Raw genomic sequence first — 12836 nt, forward strand, 5'->3', positions numbered from 1 at the left:
ACCCGCCTTGTCATATATTCATATCAGCCTGACAGGTGTGTTATAAATCATACTCGGTGCTCTGACCAACTGTTTCACCCTCCTTCAGGTTTGATCATTGATGCCTTTGGTGAGCTGAGAGACCAGCAGGAGCAGGTGAAGGAGGACATGGAGGTGAGACTCTTTTCCTTATGCTGATACGTAAATGTGGAGGAAAATACTGATACTAAAGGTGCTTTGACACGAGACCTGTTTGGTCCACCTCAGGTGGTGTGAACAATGTCTCTGTGTTCCTGTTGCTTCGGGCCAAATGACCAGTGACCTAAACATACGTTCCCTCTCGCTCCTCCTTCAGACCAAATGCTTCATCTGCGGCATTGGGAACGACTACTTCGACCGGACGCCTCACGGGTTTGAAACCCACACCTTACAAGAGCACAACCTGGCCAACTACCTGTGAGTGCACCGACAATCCGAAAATGTTTTCATCGCCGACGATTGTTTCTGATGACACCCATACTCTCTCCTGTGTGCAGGTTCTTCCTGATGTACCTGATCAACAAGGACGAGACTGAGCACACGGGTCAGGTACGTGACGAGGGCTTCGAAGCCTTTGTTTTGCCTTCAGATCGCTTCTCTTCAACATTTTCTTCACTGAGACGCGGTTTGTCTTGTACCTCATGTCTGATCAATCTCAAGACACCTGAGGAAGGAAGGAAGGTTAAAGAAACTTCAGCAGGTTTTACTTGTGCAACATTTCAACCCACTTGTTATGTTGCATAAGTGCAGCGTAGCAGGAGGAAGAAGCAATGCGTGGGTTCACTTTGACTTTTTCTTTTTTTTTTAAATTAACTTGTTATTGTCATGTACCTGAGCCTAAAGTTGTTTTTATTTGATGTTCATGCACTGTTCTTATGTTCCAGATTTAGCAAAGGGGAAAATAAAGTAACTCCTGTGGGCTGCAAAGAAAACCAAATTAGGTTGCTCATAGGGAAAAAAGTATCAGTTTTCTGCTTTGATGTTGTAAACAGTTAATCTTTTAGTTTACCAATCTGCGCGCTTGGGTTTGTAAACAGAAAGCACAAATGTACACATGACTAGTTTTTTCTCACCTGCGCATCCAGAAGACATGAGTGAGGAGGCTTAGAAACCCTCGCCGTGACGAGTAAACTGATTTTAAAGCGTAGAATGGGTGTAGTGACCCTTCATCTCATCTAAATCTTTCTAAACTGCTCCACATCAACACATTTCTGCTTTTCTTTGCCCTCCAGGAGTCCTTCGTGTGGAAGCTGTACCAGGAGCGATGCTGGGACTTCTTCCCGACTGGAGACTGCTTCCGTAAGCAATACGAGGACCAGCTGGGTTAGAGAGGGCAGCCTCGCCTGGCGCCCCAAACGCCCCTCGCTACTTTCCTTCCATCTGAAAGAGACCGAACTTGACTTGACCCTGTTAACAGAGCCTGAACGCTCGCTGGACTTTCTCTGCTGCCATAGTGTTGAAGAAAATTTTTAAAAAAAAAGTCAAAGAAATCATTCATTTTAAATTCAGATAGACGAAGTATAATTGCAAGAAAACGATGTTAAGACGAGCGACTGACGATTGGACATTTCGGGTTTGTGCATCCAAGTCCTCTTCCTTGTTAACGAAAATAGTCACTTGCCACGACGCCTTTTATGCAAATTCTTCTGTTGATTGTGATTCACATTGCCTTTTCACTTGCTTAACCCCGACCTGTTGCACAATTTGTTGTGTGTAGACATTTGATACACGTGGAGGGTTACAGCTTGACGACTGAATGTCCGAATATGCACAATTTCTAGATTAATGCCAGGATGTTAGCGTCACTCGTTACCAAACCAACTGAATGGATTTGTGCTGCTACTGTTGATCCGGTTCGACATGAGCGAGACCTGATCTGCCTTTCACATCTGTCAAATGAAATGAAGAGTCACAGAAGACGGTTCTTTCAAGACGAGAGATGACTCGTATCAAGTGCCGACGTGCCTTATGAGAAACTATGCAAGAAAAAAAAATTAATCCTTTTTTTTGTTCCTCCTGACACAAGCAGTGCGTTCTAGTTCGGGATTAGTTACAAGCAGTTTTAGCTCAAGATAGTTTTGTGGCTTTTGACAACATCAAAAAAACAAAAAACAAAAGAGAAAACATTTGTTGTATAAAATCTAGATGATCCTTGTGTAAATGTTACTTAGTTTGGTTTTCTTTCTAAAAGCTGTGGTGTCCTGCCCGCCTGCACTTCTTTCCACAGTAGAAGAGTCCCACGACAAAATGAAGAAAGAAGAAAAAAAACATGACTTTGGTTCAAGGATTTATTGACGACACATTGGTTAACTGCTATTGAATGGCCATTTGTATGTATGTAGTAGCTTTGGTAAACCGCATTTCTTTTGACGAGGGGGAGGAAATGAATAAAGCAACTGACGCAATAAACCAAACGTGTTGTCCGTCTCTTCGGCAGCTCGGATCTCTCTGACCACAGTTACTCACCACGCTCCTCTGGGGAATAACTTTCACAGGCGAGGAGGAGCAGAGAATTACATCTGAAACATGAAGAGCAGAGGGAACATCATGACATCCCGTCTCTGCCTCTAAACATAGAGTCTCTCAGTCAGCCCCATAAGGACAGATGGACGGACGACGAACTTGGCTGCCATTTTTTCTTAAGCAAAAAAAAAAAAAAAAAGTGGAGGACAAAATCCAACCATCGAGTCCTTTAACGTCTGTTAAAGGACGTCTGTCCATAGTGTAAACTTAAATACCCGGGTTTCAGGACGAATGCTTTCAAGCTGCGGTGTGATTTTTAAAGGACGGCAGATGAAGTGGAGAAAATAAAACCAAAGTCCAGTTTCTGTAATGCACCTCTTCTGTCTTTATCCAAGTCTTTCCGGTCAGGAGATCATGCTGTCGAGCCAGTCCTCCAGGTCCTCCTCTGTCACTTCCTTCCTGACGGATGCAGACTTGGGAGGTGTGACATCTTTGTCTTTCACCTCCTCCATCTTCTCTTCCATCACCTCCTTCACTTCCTCGCACTCTGCAGATTAAAAGAACACACGATAGAGAGGAAAATGACTCCAAGCATCATAGAATTTCTGAATTTTTTTTTAGCGCTGAAGAAAATGGCCAGTGTTTGAAGACTAATGTGTTCACAAATGTTAGATTGTTTTCTACTTTTTAGGTTCAATTCCAGATGATTTTGGTGCCTTTAAAGCAAAAGTTTGACATTTTGGGAAATGTGCTTATTCTCTCTGGTGGAGAGTTGAGAGTTGCATAAAGCTACAGCAGCTGGCTAGCTTAGCTTAGCTTACTAAATACAGGAAGATGCTAGCCTGGCTCTCTCCAACGTTAACAAAATACACCCCACCAGCTCTTCTAAAGCTTGTCTTAGAAAGCCAGAGTCGGGCTAGCATTGTCCCCTCGTTTCCAGTCTTTATGCTAAGCTAAACTAATCAGCTGTTAGCTGTAGCTTCAAGTTTACTGTACACATATGAGGTATCAATCCACTAGAATGACCTGATCTCTGAAACAAAGCACGAGTGCACTCACCTTTCTCTGAAACCACACTCTCCTCGTCTGTAATACTGACAGAATGGTGTCCTGAAACACCCATAACTGGTTTCTCTAAACTGAGCAGCTGGTCCAGCTCTTCATCATCATCACCATCATCATCATCGTCAGCCATTGGCAGAGACTCTGCAGTGCTCGAAGAGACCTGTGACTCCGAGGTCAACACTGGGTTGGCAGCCACAGCGACTTTCTGGTTGGTGCTGAGGGCTTTAAAAGCGGCAGACGGAGGAGTGAATGAGGATGTGTTGGGCGTCTCCTCTTTAGGTGTGACGGTCATACTAGCAGGCAGCTCTACTGGTGTCGAGACCTGCCGCAGGATATTCGGTGAGAAACACTGAACACGTGCAACTACAGTCCAAAACTACTACTCCTACTATAAAAATGTGTAACAAATGCAGCCAAACAGCCTACTTGAACCAGCTCGGCCTCCAGGTTGAGTCTCTGATGGAGAGGCACTTGTTTGAGGGTCTCTGCGAGCGCCGGGAGGTCGACAAATACTGCAGACATCTAGACAGGAAACAGGAAAGTTAATCAGCAAACGCCACATATTTGCATTCAGTATATGTTCTTTTTTTTGCCAGTGAGTAAAAGCAAAATTTACAAATATATTTATGCTTATGCTTTATGCTTTAGAAGTATCCACCCTTTAAAGTAAAGTCAAGTAGCTAATGAATTTTTCAGTCTTGTATGTGAAGCTGGATAATATGAGAGAGACCCAGAAGTGAAGCCAAAACAGATCAATCGCCCCCTGGTGGCTGCCTTCAGTACAGGCCATAAGCCCTTCACCTCCACGTTAGCCAAGGGGACGCAGACCAAACCAAAAACTCACATCAAATACATTTTTCCCAAACATGATTTCTATCATTTTAAGTATGATGTATGTTCAAGTGTTTATTTTTCTCAAAGGTTTGGTTTAAATTAGTTATTCAATCCTGTAAAAAAGGGGGTGAAAGGTCCTGATTGACAGTCGTCTGAAACCTGTGGCTCAGTGTGTTTGTTTTGTTATCAGAATCAGAATCGTCTTTACTGGCATGTAAGTGAAGAGGTCATTTCACATTACTAGGAATTTGTCTTGGTGATCGGTGCATACATAGAACGTAAGAGTGAGTAACATATAATAGTAGAATAAAATAAAATAGAATTAGGTAAAACAAAATAAAATAAGATAAGTAAAATAAATATGGTTCTGCAGGTAGTACAAAAGTGAGGTAGTACAGAGTGGAAGTATAGTGCAAGTAGGTGAGGTAAACAGTGCAAATAGTCAGCAGGTGGATCATGACATGAGCACATATCAGTACCTGTACTGAGGTAACTAAAAAATGTTTTCATAGTGAGTTTGATGCGGTCCGAGACCACCTGTTTTCTTAGTTTGGATCAGGTAGGTGTGAACGGGCCCAATGCTACACTAAGCTCTTTCTGCTTTGCATTTTCAATCTAGATGTTAAGGTCTGTTTCAGGGATCTATAATTCACAAAGGGGAGTTAAATCCATGCAAAACAGAGGAACGACGCAGAGCGCTGCAGATGGTGTAGGATATAGATTTACCTGACCGGCTGCAAACGAGTCCGCCTCCCAGTTCTTCTCTTCCGAAAACCGGAATTGAGTGAACGAATCCCCTGAGAAAAGACACACAGAAGCAGAGTTTGACACACGACTGCTGCTGTGTTCTTAGTCAAAACGAGACTTATTGGTTTTGAGGACAAAGACAACTCCAGGCTGTGTGTGACTGAACCAGCTGCAGAGCCTCTGTAAGGCAGGCGAGAGGCCTTCACACCTAAAATGTCTGAAACGCTGAAGCAGTGTTTCTCTGGAACGCCGTCGATGGCTTTGTGTAAACTGTTGATCAGTGCGAGAGCTAAAGCAGGGCGAGCACGTGACGCCACTTTGCTTCCAAAACATAAAATGGCTGAGGGCTCTTGTAACTACAAAGGCGCAGAGGACGAGTCACAGCAGTGCCACACAGTCAGCAGGCGGAGGAAGGAAACGGACACGAAATGAGAACCGTGTTCAGTTAAAACAGTGATGTATGAGGAGAGCTCAGTCAAAACATCCAATGCAAGCACTCAGCAAAAGATGCACAGTGTCAGGTGTGAAGCACCACTAATAGAAACACTCAGCAGCACCTAACAGGAGCGTGTGATTTTGGGTGGAATAATAGATGAAGCGTTCATCTTTGTTCAAACGCACAAGGAAGAACGGACTCGGATGCTAATGATGCAGGCAGTTAGGCTGCTTTCTTTATTCTTTATTTATATTTTGCATTTGACTGGAGTTGCACGTAAGTGATGGCAGCAAACACGCCTGAAATGGACTTCTGGAGAGACTGGTCTGAACTCAAAACAATGAAGCGATTAAGTAAACTGAATAACATCAACACCTTAGCAATAACAGCCTCTCTGCAACATCTGTGCCTCAGAAATATCTCTGAATTTTAAACCTAAACCTGGAACTGCCCGTTAAATTATTTTTTGCGAGTGTCCTCGTGGCTGCAGACACACAAAATGTCCACGATCGGCTGTCAAACGAAGGCAATAATGCAAAAGAAAAAAAAATGCACGTGCAGCCTCTTACAGGCTCATATGATTCTGTCTAGTGCATTTGGCTTAAACGCAGTATAAAAACTGAAGAGTTTGCAGCCTGAAGCTTTGGGAAATATTGTTAAAAGAAAAACAAAATCAGCAAGGTGTGCAGCAGGTACAGAATTTGTGTTTAAATGAAAGCACGGTGACGCTGAACGCTGTGACTTCCTGAAGGTGTGGGGACACAAACGCAGCAGACGGCGGTCAGGGTGTCACCCGCAGATGGACGCTCAGAGGGAGACCTGACAGCCTGTCGCAGCCCTCCCTGCCCTCCAGGCGGGACGCTCAGCACCATCTGCAGTTGTCCTTGATTGCTTGGGCTTACGGGAAGTGACAGGGGTCAAGAAGGAGAAGCTGCGGGAGGGGCTTTTATTTTTTGTCTGTGGGCCGAGACCCCTGCTGTCAAACAGGCAGAGAAAAGATGATTTATGAATAGAAGCATTATCGAGGTGACAATGACTGCGAGGCAGACGGATAAGAGAAGGGAATGGGAATGTCAGCTTTATGTGACGGCTGAGGGGGCGGATGATGTCGGGGTATCTGTAAGATCGACTGATCCTCGCCGGAACCAACCTGGGAGTATAAAACCTGGATGTGGTGGATGTGAAATCTGAATCTTGAATTCAGTTCACAAGGCTGGAGTTGTCTTGGGCACGTCAAGCCCCATTTGTTAACGATACTCTGAGTCTAAATAAGAAACCAGAGAACCATTAATCAGCGACAAAATGAAGAAAACCCCAATCAGGTGGACGTGATCCACTTCGACTAACATGCTGACGCCGGAAAGTAAACTTAAACATGCCACTTCACGTCTAAAGCTTTAATTAGCCGATATTTGTTTACTCACACTGGACTCTAGATTTTAACGGAGTTATTCACAAAGAATTTTTGCACACATTAGTCGACACTGTTCCTATAAAGCCAGGTAGGTTTTTATTCACTTTTAACACAATTAGGAATATTGGAAGCTGGTTGGAGCAGGCAGATGCTGCATTGGAGGGACGGGGCTTAGCTAGGAGTTCATGCACAAACGAACACAAGGGAGTAAGTTAAGTTGTACAGCAGCACAAGAAACAAAACAGACAAAGACACAAACGAAGAAAAGGCTAAGAAAAATACAAGTCGACCGTCATAGATCAAAACAGACCAATAAATAAAAACAAAATAAATAAATACAGATGCAAAGTAAACGCCTGAGAGCAGAAATGTGACCTGGTTTGGCCCTAATTGAGACTGTTTGTCATATAATGAAGTACTGTGATCTCAAGAATACGTCTTTTTGGTGGGAAAACGAGCTTTTATCGAGCCACGACATACTTTCAGGAAAATATCACTTTATGAAGAGTAGAACCTGACTTGTATATAATCTGTCACTGGCTGCCGCGTGGCATCTCCTGTATGCTGGCAGATCAGAAAGGAAACAACAGTGAAGCGAATGACAGCTATAAATATTTTATATTTTGTTCCAGTTATTATTTATGATCATTTCATTTAAAAGTGGATGTAGTGTCTAAAACGTTCCGGTGCTTCCTGGGCTCTAATGGAACCACAGAATGATGCATTAAAGAGTCACTTTCTCATTTAGGCCATAATGTGTGATTCATCACGAAGTGCAGGAAAACCTGTGTAATCATGTCATTCAAATGTTATTCCAGCCACTCCAGCGCTAATGGAAGAGCTTCAGGATTTAGTGAGCCACGTCCCCCAGGGTGCGGCGCTTCGTTCCCATTGCTTTGTTGCTGTTGTTGTTGTTGTTGTTGTTCGCCAAACTGAGCGCTGAGTTAAAAGGTAAACCTGCAGCGAGGACGTAACCTGTTAACACCAGGATTTCGGATATTTTCCGTCACCCCGCCACCGTCCACATGCCCCTTACGTTTAGACAAGGGTACACGGAGTACTTTAAAATATCAGAGCAGCACCGACGGGGTTAACTGGTTCCTGCATTAAGGAAGCGGCGGTAAAAATCAGATTCCTGTTTGACGGCAAAATACCGTCAACATCCGTGCATTATATGACGGAGAACAGGAAAGAGCACATAGAGACACGTGAAAAAACATGCAACAAAAGTTCTGTCTGACTTACACTTTAATTGAGTATTTCCACTTTGTTACTTCAAAAGTTTACTCCACTACGGCTCGGTTTCCCTGAAATATTGTGCTTTTTACTACATTTATTGAATAACTTTAAATAATGATTAATAAAGATTCAGAAAGCAACACAAAATATAATCAAGAAATAAATTATCATGTAATTATATCAAGGAAACTTTACTGATTCCCAACCTGCCCCACTAATTAATTAGAATTTAAAATTTATATTATAAACTGCATTTACCAGCTGCAATACTGAAGTGTTGTACACCTGAAGGCAACAGTAATCCAATAACTGGACTTTTCTACAAAATGAGTACTTCTACTTCTGGCACTTTAAATATATTTTCATGCACTTTTGTATTTTTAGGTGAGTAAAATTTTAAATGCTTTAGATGACTTTTGCTGAATATTTTTACACTGCGCTATTACTATTTTTGTTAAAGCAAACGGCCTGAGTACTTCTTCCACCACTGAACAAATGTATGTAAGTGTGAACATGCAAGAATAAATACAGAAATAAATAAATGAATGAAATGAACGGATATTTTCCAAAACCTTGACTGACTCGACTGACGTTGCTCTTCGTTAACCACAGCTAAGCCTCCTCACGTTTCGTCAGATACACTTGAACAAACTCCTAATCGTTCTGCCAGGCTTTACTGTAGCAAACACATCAAATAGAGTCGGCGGCCAACTTTTTGTTTTACAGGTTCAAAATACAGGAGACTCAAAGGAACATTTAATATTTAGGAATATTTAAACAGGGTGAGGTGCGGGTAAAACCCCGGGAAACACTGAGGTTTGATGGATATGATGGAAGAGAAATCGCCCTTCAACAGTGGCTACAGTGAAATATCCCTCACTCTCGTGTTTTTTTTCCGGCTGCTGCTCCACTCTGTTTAATATCCTCCCAGACCCTAATCCTCGTCTTCTTCCTCCTCCTCCACCTCCTCCTCCTCCTCCTGCTCTGTCTCCATCAGTGCGTCTCCAACACACAGAACTGCTGACACCAGTGAACTGCCTCCCTCCTACACCTCAGAGCCCAGTGCCATCCTGATCTGTGTCCATGGAAATACCATCCCAGGTAGTTCGGAGGCACCGACACAACCATGGCAACAGCTGCCAGTGAGGATGAGAGAAACTTCTGTCAAACCTCCAGGAGACACACAGAGAAAGAAGAGAGTGGACTGGAGGAGGAGGAGGGGTGTGTGTGTGTGTGTGTGTGTGAAGAAGGAGAAGGGAATGAAGAGAAATGAAGGATGGAGCGAAGCACACTCTTCATTCCTGCTCATCCAAACACATCTCTGAGGCTTAATTCCCCTCTCTGGTCTGGGCTGACACTGTTTAAAGTGCGCAGTTAAGCTCGCAGCTTCAGATGTGTCACCGAGCTGTGAGAAAAACAGGCGGTTCTGAATCAAAGTGCGCTGCTGGTATGTGGGCTTACAAAAGACCCCCAGCATCACACTGGGATGCCAAGTCCACCGGCTGGTGCAAGAGCCCAGACTACCAACCCGTTAGTCCGTCAGCAGAAAACGTGTCAGCTACCGACAAATGGCTTCTCGGTCATTTCCAATCAGGACAGAGGTGTAGCAACGTGCATCGCCCTCAGCTCCAATCAGGACAGAGGTGTAGCAACGTGCATCGCCCTCAGCTCCAATCAGGACAGAGGTGTAGCAACGTGCATCGCCCTCAGCTCCAATCAGGACAGAGGTGTAGCAACGTGCATCGCCCTCAGCTCCAATCAGGACAGAGGTGTAGCGACGTGCATCGCCCTCAGCTCCAGCACCTCATCACTTCTGGCATTAGAAGAAAGGAGAAGGCGAAGGCTGTGATGCCATACTGGAGGCTTTAAAACATCTAAACAAGCGGGTGATGTCACAGTGGCCGAGTTAACTTCTTATTACACAGAATATGACCTCACAGCACCCTTTCTTTTGCATGACTGAGCCTTTCCAGTATGCCTCTTTCATACCCAACCATATGATACCATATTGCCTGTTTAAAGCAACCCCAACCTTCCCAGTCTTTTGTTGCTCCTGGCATCAGATCCACAATAAGCACATAACTTGCAAAAAATCAATGATATAGATGAGGAAAAAACATCAAAAATGTTCTCTTTGTGTTGTTTTAAACCGAGTGTGTGTCAAAAGGGATTTCACACAGCGTCCTAACTTTTCATGAATCTGGGTTGTAATTACTCTGATAAATATAATAAAGCTCCTGACCTTCCTTCGAGCAACTGATTAAAGATCAATTCATAGTTCAAATGATCGTCTGAGTGCGTCAGTCGGGAGGGTAAACCCTGCAGAGTTTTTCCACAGCGGATAAACACTGCATTACTCACGCTGTGTGCTAAGTGGCTCGGCTGGCATTGTGTAACTTCTGTATAATGTGGTATCCTGTCTCTTGACATCTCGCTGGCTGAACCCCTGTATTAACAAATGTGGCTTTTTGCTTGCGACCGCGGCTTCGCTGAGCTATCTATGGCTCGCTAATGCCGAGTCCTGCTCTCATCTTTTATATTTGGGATGTGTGCTGGCCTCACTGCCTGCCTTTCTGTTCCACTCCGCTCTCTTCCTGCTCCACTCAACTCCACTTCGCTCTCACCCCCACCGCTGTTCATCCTCACCCCCACCTCCCTCGTCCTGCTCCGTGAGACGGTCGAGCGCAGAGTCGCAGAGGACATGCTGGATCTGTATGGCTGTGGTATAAACACGGTGAAGGATCAGGGAGATGCGTGTGAGCTGACAACAGGAAGACAGGACTGCTGCTGCTACATGTTTTTATTCTTCGCCTCAGCTTTAATGCCGCCAACAGTACAACTCACATCCTCAGTATGAGACCTGAAACATCATTTCTCCAAGAAAAAATGTCCAACAGCTGCTGTTACAAGCATCTTTGACATGAGAATTTACAGCATTGCATGTTTGTTTAACCAAAAGGTCGAGCTGACCCTGAAATCAATCTTTCAGTCAATCCTAAAAGAGCGTCAAACTGAACATGACCAATCAGGCCACGTTCCCCTCTGGCTCCACTGAAACATGACTCAAAGGTTTGTTTGAACCTCCCGAAACTTTTAAATTCCACTTTAAATTCTGGTCAAATTTCCAAGTTTTGGTGCCTGTGCAAAGTTTGTGTGTACATAACAAGGTGCACGAGAGAACGCTGGAAAACATCTCTCGTTTTAATAATATATTCACTCCTGACTCACGAGTTTAATCAAGAGTTGGAACAAGTAGGCACAAAATACAAATGCCATTCGTGAAGATTTTTGTCCCAACCTATTGTTAATGAAATATTTGCTTTGTTTAGACATTGATGACGACCTTGGGCGTTTGGTTAGTGGCGTGACAGGCATTTTTCACCGTTCACTGTGCCTCTCAATGTGTGTCTCTTTGTAGTAATTAACATTTAAAAAATTCTGAAATCTTACCCTGAATGCACAACATAACTTTCAGAAATTACAGCCTTCGTCTCTCATAAGAGCATGGATCAGCCAACAAGTACGACAGCTTTAAGACACCTTACGTATGGACTGTGCTGCCCAATACGGGGCTCCAAGTCTTTAATTGGTGGTAATATTTTGGTACATACAAATACAATCCTAGAAGTACCCTGCGTCATGTGGTCCTGCAGAAACCTGCTCATCCTGTTTACCAGAGCGTGCCACTGTCGCCCTGTTGGCTGCAGTGTAGACAGGAGTCACACACACTACAAACATCCCAGATGCCACACCTTTGGTACACAGCTCGCTCTATGAGTCTGCAGCCTGGGCTTAACCTCAGCTGGCTCTCCTTTTGGGAGCGCTGACTGGCTGAACAGAAACAGGAGGGATATTTGAGGAGCAACAGTGCTGCTGCTGCTCAGTCTCCGCTAACACCTGCAGTGAAATGTTGACATTTTATCTGGCTGAAAGAGGAATACACACATTCCCCGTGCTGCCTTCCTCCTCCATTTGCTAGTAGAGTAATGGCTTGCGATCGGTGAGTGGTTACTTCTCTCTTAAACCGGCTGTCGTGGCAGGTCCTCACCTGATAAGAGGAGGTGGAGGAAGGCGGCTCATAGAAAACTGAAGAGCGATCGAGTGTTATTACTTTTGTGACAAAGCCGGTCTGATGGGTGCTTGGTTGCACTAAGATGAGGAACAGGATGGAAAATGATAGAAAAAGGCAGAGGAAGAAAAGATTGAAGGAATTAAGAAATAAGGAGACAAGAAAATCGATACAGACTCGCAACACGCAGGGAGAGACCGTTCAGAGGAACTTTTTGTTTTGCAATCTATGGAGATGATCCTCCTTCTGAGAGCTACAGTCCCACCTCCCCCCTCCCGTCATGCCTTTTTAACCAAACCAATTAGCCTAACGCAACACGCCGCTGAAACCCACTACGCGTCAATAAATCACTGTCTGTGCTAATTGCAATTAAAGTCTTGAGCAAACCAGGCGAGAAAATAAAGAGGGCTGGGGCTATTTACTCTTAACTTTTAACTTTTAATGATTGTGTGCGGCTGTGTTTGTGTCAAAGTCATATCAGAAGAGCTCCAATCCACTTGAGGCCTCCTTCTCATTAGGCATGTTTTTTTTTTAATCTTGTTTGGATGTAA

At 44.0% G+C, this 12836-nt stretch overlaps 2 protein-coding genes and 1 long non-coding RNA gene across 4 annotated transcripts in view; 2 read left to right on the forward strand and 1 right to left on the reverse strand.

Annotated features, from left to right (window-relative positions):
- The window catches only part of ryr3 (ryanodine receptor 3), a 93776-nt gene extending 91344 nt beyond the window's left edge, over window positions 1–2432 (forward strand). The window contains exons 103-106 of the mRNA XM_046374084.1: window positions 89–153; window positions 335–435; window positions 516–567; window positions 1251–2432. Coding sequence (XP_046230040.1) covers window positions 89–153; window positions 335–435; window positions 516–567; window positions 1251–1346 — 314 coding nt within the window. The 3' untranslated portion in view covers window positions 1347–2432. The remainder of the gene's footprint in view (window positions 1–88; window positions 154–334; window positions 436–515; window positions 568–1250) is intronic.
- The window catches only part of aven (apoptosis, caspase activation inhibitor), a 29753-nt gene continuing 19209 nt past the window's right edge, over window positions 2293–12836 (reverse strand). The window contains exons 4-8 of one of the 2 annotated variants that reach the window (XM_046374083.1): window positions 5107–5177; window positions 3973–4068; window positions 3541–3868; window positions 2857–3028; window positions 2293–2537 (exon numbers count right to left, since the gene is read on the reverse strand). In XM_046374083.1, coding sequence (XP_046230039.1) covers window positions 2886–3028; window positions 3541–3868; window positions 3973–4068; window positions 5107–5177 — 638 coding nt within the window. In that variant the 3' untranslated portion in view covers window positions 2293–2537; window positions 2857–2885. Of the gene's footprint in view, window positions 2538–2663; window positions 3029–3540; window positions 3869–3972; window positions 4069–5106; window positions 5178–12836 lie in introns of those variants that run through there. The other variant, XM_046374082.1, reaches the window with a different exon arrangement.
- On the forward strand, window positions 9705–10500 carry LOC124051053. Its single transcript, XR_006841732.1, has 2 exons — window positions 9705–9817; window positions 9986–10500. It is a non-coding gene; the product is annotated as an uncharacterized LOC124051053 (long non-coding RNA).

Source organism: Scatophagus argus, chromosome 19, assembly GCF_020382885.2.
Source record: "Scatophagus argus isolate fScaArg1 chromosome 19, fScaArg1.pri, whole genome shotgun sequence".
Lineage (NCBI taxonomy): Eukaryota > Metazoa > Chordata > Actinopteri > Scatophagidae > Scatophagus > Scatophagus argus.